The sequence below is a fragment of the Beta vulgaris genome, chromosome 6, assembly GCF_026745355.1.
Source record: "Beta vulgaris subsp. vulgaris cultivar EL10 chromosome 6, EL10.2, whole genome shotgun sequence".
NCBI lineage: Eukaryota > Viridiplantae > Streptophyta > Magnoliopsida > Caryophyllales > Amaranthaceae > Beta > Beta vulgaris.
This window is the reverse complement of record NC_079207.1, coordinates 41,726,294-41,732,113: the sequence shown is the minus strand read 5'-3', so window position 1 is coordinate 41,732,113 and position 5,820 is coordinate 41,726,294. Positions and strand designations below refer to the sequence as shown.

Below are 5,820 nucleotides of genomic sequence, written 5' to 3'. Positions count from 1 at the left end.
ACTATTGTGAAGAACAATGTACAAATGTAATAGAAGTATGATTAGATTAGTTATAGTGCCAATTTTAGGATGAAAATCTATGTAAATAAAAAATTCATTTATGAAAAAATGTGTAAGAAATTCGTGCATAATAAATTCTAAAAAGTAATTTCCTAAATTCATGTGTACAATTAATATAAGAAATAATTTAAAATCATTTGCTTAATTTGCGCATAATCAATGCTGAACATGATTTATGTCTAAATATTAAAGACAATAATTGATTTATGTAAGCTTAATGAAACATGGGTATATTAATCGAAATCCACGTGGTCCTTGAATGTTATACGGTTGTCACGTGGCTTAAAATGAGATTGATATTTTTCAATTTGTCAAATTACGAGAGCAAACATATGATTAACACGTAGACAAATTATTCTAGGTTTATAGTATATATAGATACATATAGATTAGCTCATTAGCCTATCATACACAGTATTAAGGTAACACATCTATGGAAACTACAAAAACAAATAAACTCAACCTCCAAGCTATTAAGTAGTAAGTAGTAAGTAGTAAGTAGTAAGTAGTAAGTAGTAAAAAGTTCCATCCGTTAACACTGACCTACATGCCAACTCTTTCACACACTATTATACAAACAACAGGACAACATAAGTTCACGAGTTCGTTACAAATTAAATAGTAAGAAGTAGCAGTAGCAATGCATGTTTTCCAACATTCAACAACCACCAATAATGTCCAATCCAATCATTTTCGCGAAGTCACAGAATCAGCATAACTATTGACTAAAGCAAGAGCATTGCTTGTAAACTGTTTCACATTCACCACCATACCACACACCTGCGCTTTGACCGCACACTCCGCAACGTCTTTGAAACCGTCGCTGCATGTATCCTCATTGGTGAGGGCAGCGCTCATCCACGTTTGAACATTGCCAAGCTGAAACCTGACCGCCTCAACACTGGACCCTACGTCTGTTGCTAGGTGGCTCATCTGTTTGAGAGACCCACGCATCTGATCAACGGCGTCGACGAAGGTGGAGGAGCAGTCATGGATAGCGGACATGGCTCTGGGATCAGGTCCGTAGTCGGCCCATCGAGTCATGTTGGAGAAGGAGGTGGCCGCTTGGCGGGCGTGAACGAGGGTAACGCCGATGGCGATACGGGCTAATTGGGCGGGGTCAAGGTTGACAGCGTTGGCATAGTGGGAGAGAGAGGTGTAGCACACTTCAGGGTAGAGGGTTGTGTTGCAGCTGGAGCGAATGAAGTCGAAGGGAGTATTGGTGGTGGAGAGAAATGTGGCAGAAATAGAGTTTGTGTGGTGGAAGAAAGTAAGGAGGAAGAGATGAAAGAGTTTGGAGCATATTGAGCGAAGGGAAGTGAGTTGACTGTAGTCCATAGAAATGGAAATGTTATGTGGGTTGTTTTAGAGAGATTTTTGAGCAACAATAGAGGAACTAGTTTTTTCTAGTGATAGGAGCTTCTGAGGGATATAGTAGACTAGTAGTTAAATTTGTTTATTATTTATTGAAAAATTTGTGAGAAAAAATATTATTACTGTAAGTTTTTGTCAGAAAATACTCTTTTTAAAAAATTGCCACCATAAAACGTTATAAACAATTCTTTGGAAGAGGAAACCTTAAGTCATTTTTCCGTGTTGACCCAACTTTTCCGTGTTGACTTACTTATACAGGTCACGTGACTTTTTAATGTCTAATTTCCTTATTTCCTCACTCTTCTCCATCTCCATATCGTCACTTTCTTCACGTCGCACCCTTCTCTCTATTCAAAACTAGCAAATTACGCACGTGATGCATGTAACATTTAAAAAAAAAAAACAAATTCTACCTTTTTTGGGCATTAGCGAGGGTAAAATTTAATCTATGATCCCAAAATTGTAACCGATAAGTATAAACTAATTTCAATTTTTTTTCCTTGTCTAACTTCTAAATTCTGTTTTCACACATTGATATTTAAAACTTTTTATCATTTTAAATCTTGTTCTTTTCTAAATTTTCACACTTTGAGCTTCAATTATATTTGAAATGAAATTTTAAATTTTTCATACACAATTAGATATTGTAATTTTTTTTAGAAAAACAAAAATCATTACTTTTCGCAAATTAATGTAGTTATTTTTTCTGAAAATGGATTTTTGCAAAAGTTTGATATTGTTTTGTTTTTCAAAATTTATTTCTGAACATGGATTTTTTGCAAAAGTTTTGGGCAAAAATTTTAATATTGGCATTTTTTTAATAAAAAACTAAATTTATTTTATATGAAAATGAATTAAATTTAAGTTTAATTATTTAAAAGCCCTTTTGAACTCATTGCTATCATCTCCATTTTTTAACTACCTAACAGTCGACTAAGTTGCTATTGTTTATTTCACTAATGTGAAATAATTTTGAAGGTTAAAAGAATTATGTACCTTTTTGGAAGTTCGCAAATTGCCGATCGATGAATGTGTGATATTGCTGTCAAAATTTTATGTTTTTCTCAGATCTGTGTTTATAGGTAACTTTTGTGAGTATGTAATTGTGAATGGTTCTTGAGAATAGTGATTTGTAGGCAAACTTTTATAAATGTTTTTGTATGTATTGACGTTCAGGTCATTAGTTTTAACTTATATGTTAATTTTAAGTTTTAATAAAGTTTTCTGATTATTTGAGTGATTTTGCGTGATTTTCTCAATTGTATGAGTGATTTGTAAAGTTTTTTTTTAAGTGATTTGTGAGTGAGTGTTGTAAATTAATTTTCGTTAGTTTTCTTTAAGTGCCGATTTTGATTTTGACATTCCTTTTGTAATTTAGAAAGGGAAGGGGGGCAAAAAAGGCATTTCAAAAGAGGACACACCATTGCTCCCCCTTCCCTTATATGATAGAGATTAGCAATTTATTTGTTTCTTTTGTAATTCAAGCAAAAAACTTGAATTGAAGCCAAGTCGACCAAGATAAGGTAATAATTACTCTTTAATTTATTACAATTTTTCAATGTTTTCATCTATATATAAATATATTAAAAGGCGTGTATGACAATGTATACACGCCATGTGGCACCTCCATGCAATGTATACACGCCACATGGCACCTCTGTTACTCCACTAGAATTGTCCAATGTGTACACAAGTGACAAGTCATGTCAATTAACAAAAGTAAAATTAGCTTCCAACAAGATTTGAACCCATGACCTCTTGTAATTATATATGATACAATTACCATCTCAACCAACTTTTAATCAAATTTTAATTGTCCACATTATTATATTTGTACCTTTTAAATGTTGAGTTTTCCTTAATATATTTTTAGGGAAATGGGAAAAAATGCATATGAAATTTGCAAAACAGTACCAATCCGGAACAACGCCCGGGCCAAAATACTAGTTTGTATTAAATATAAGGTTTTTCCCCAAAATTGTCGAACTTTAGTTCCTTTAACTTCGAACCACAATTGCAGCAATCATGGTTTTTCTTGAATATATCAAGTGTATGTGTATGTTTCAAGTTGGGTAAATTACTTCTTGGACCCATGAGAATGGAGGGAGTAAGTTTTATGCCTGCAAATTGTACAATCATGAAACTGGCTAGAGGGGTTGCAAAACCTTTGAATGGATTGATGAGGGTCGTTTAATTGAATGGCAGCAAGATGTGACTAATGTATTGGTTGCTGAAAAGCATAGGTTCGCAACTGATTTGAGCATTTTGAATCACTAGTAGTTTAATTGTGTTGAGCTTGAGAATAACAAGTTGGTTGTTTAACTGGAGAAAGTGAACAAGAAGACTTTAAAGTAGAGGGTGTTGCGCAATGATGGTGGGATTCAAAATGGGAAATTAGGGATGAATGTAAATGGTTTTTGTTATGGTGTCTCTTGTTGGAAGTTCGATTGTTCTTAAGCTATTTGGGTAAGGTTGAAGTAAGAATGGAGAAGTCACTTTTATATTACGAAAGCTGAGAAGGGAAAGTCACATTATGTACCTCCACACAGGGAATTAAAACTCTCTCGTTCCGTTACAGAATGGTGGTTCTGTAACGGATTTTGGATTTGCCGTTTCGAGAAATCCCTTTACGGAACGCCATAATAAATTTGCTGTAAATCTAAAAACACCTTCCAAAGGATTGGATGATGAATCTAAAATTTAGGAACATAGAACACTCACAATTCAACACAAAGTCACTCGAAACAAGAGATAGTACCAAAACACAAGAACACACTCGATGTTTTGGGGTTATAGGCCAGAGATAAGACTCACTCAATCTCTCCTAGGCTTATCACTCAAGACTCACTCAAAGTAATAAGGGTTTGTTTCAAACTTGAGACAAACTCAAAGCTAAAAACTGAAAAACACAAAGGTTTTTACTTCCAACTCAAAAACTGATTTCTATTATCATTTGCTCTCCTTATACAGAGATAAGGAGCAGCAAGGAGGAGCTAAAACACCCTAAAAACTGTCATAAGAGGAATGGTTTTAAGGAGTTACAAAACTCCTTGATTCAAGCCCTAATTAAGCCTTATTTAAGGGGCTGTTACAAAAGAAGGCAATCAACAACTATGGAGCTGTAAACAACCCCTAATTGCATGCCTAATCAGCGACTAAACACACACCTACTTGCCTTAGTGTCATAAGTAATCACTAGGCTTTATTTTAAGCTTGAAATAAAACAACGAAAATAAATAGGAACCCAAACAGAACTTGGGCTTCCTTTACATCCTTGCTTGCAACCCAAACATAACTTGCGCTCTTCAATTGTTGTATTCCATGTATTTAGTTTAAGGAGGCTTTATGGGTTCCATAATCGAAGACCCATTGATGTTAAAGAACGGACTTTGATCAAAATTTCACATACTTCTCGCCGCGTTGTTCGTTCTGTAATGCGAACTCGCCGCGTTAGAACGTTTTTATCCCCGTAACATCCGTCTTTTTCAAACATCGGCCAAATTCTTTCTATGATTTAATTATATAGTTGATCAAACATGATATTCTATTAGATTTGATTATATTATGCTGTAATAATGCTTCATAAACTAAAAAATGCAAATAAGGTTGAAACATATTTATGTGAAATCTTTTTAAAAATTCACGCCGCGTCGGCTGCGAAACGTTCTATTACCCCGTTACAAGCCGTTCCCGCGACAACGTGACCGTTCCCGCGAACGCGGCCGCATTTTTTTTCCTTGCCTCCACAATTAGTTTTCTTAATGGATGTTTAGTTTCTGATATTTATTTGCTCTTGTAGCTTATATTTGCTTTGTTAACTTATCTATCTAATTCTTGCCAAACATCTTGCAAATTGTTAACTGAACTTGTAGTAGTTACATAAACTTGAAACAAATTGTAGCAGACATTTGAACAAGTGACTGCATTGCAGCAAACACATAATAGTAACTATAGTAAAAAGTTACAGCAAACACATAATACTCCTTCCGGTCTTTATTAGCTAGTTTACCCCTTTTTTTTTGCACAGAGTTTTAGGAGAAATAATATTGTGGCTCATAAAAAGAAAGAGAAACTATTATTTTATATTAAAGTTGAATGTATGTGTGATGAAAAGTTAATGGCCCCAATCCAAAAATAGAAACAAAAGAAAGAGGTAAACTAATAAAGGACATCCCGAAAAGGAATAATGGTAAACTAATAAAGACCGAAGGAAGTAATTGTGAAGCTATATTATGTACATAACGTTGCTGTGTACAATTTGCAGCAAATATTTTTCTACTTTACAATAACAGCGTTAAATACATAATACCAGACATTAGAACATGCTAACAACGCTTGCTCATAACAACACTTGAAATAAATAAAATTTAATGTGTAAACTTGCTC

The 5,820-nt window shown here is 34.1% G+C and overlaps 1 protein-coding gene across 1 annotated transcript; it reads right to left on the bottom strand.

Moving 5' to 3' along the window:
• Positions 1-404: 404 nt before the first annotated feature.
• On the bottom strand, positions 405-1,506 carry LOC104896822 (pectinesterase inhibitor 7). Its single transcript, XM_010683614.4, has one exon. It carries the CDS (start codon positions 1,396-1,398, stop codon positions 748-750), a length of 651 nt encoding a protein of 216 aa, XP_010681916.2. The 5' UTR covers positions 1,399-1,506; the 3' UTR covers positions 405-747.
• Between the last annotated feature and the right edge of the window lie 4,314 nt (positions 1,507-5,820).

Bases quoted from the DNA above. Each gene is read 5' to 3' on its own strand.
- LOC104896822 (XM_010683614.4), bottom strand. From the start codon at position 1,398: ATGGACTACAGTCAACTCACTTCCCTTCGCTCAATATGCTCCAAACTC.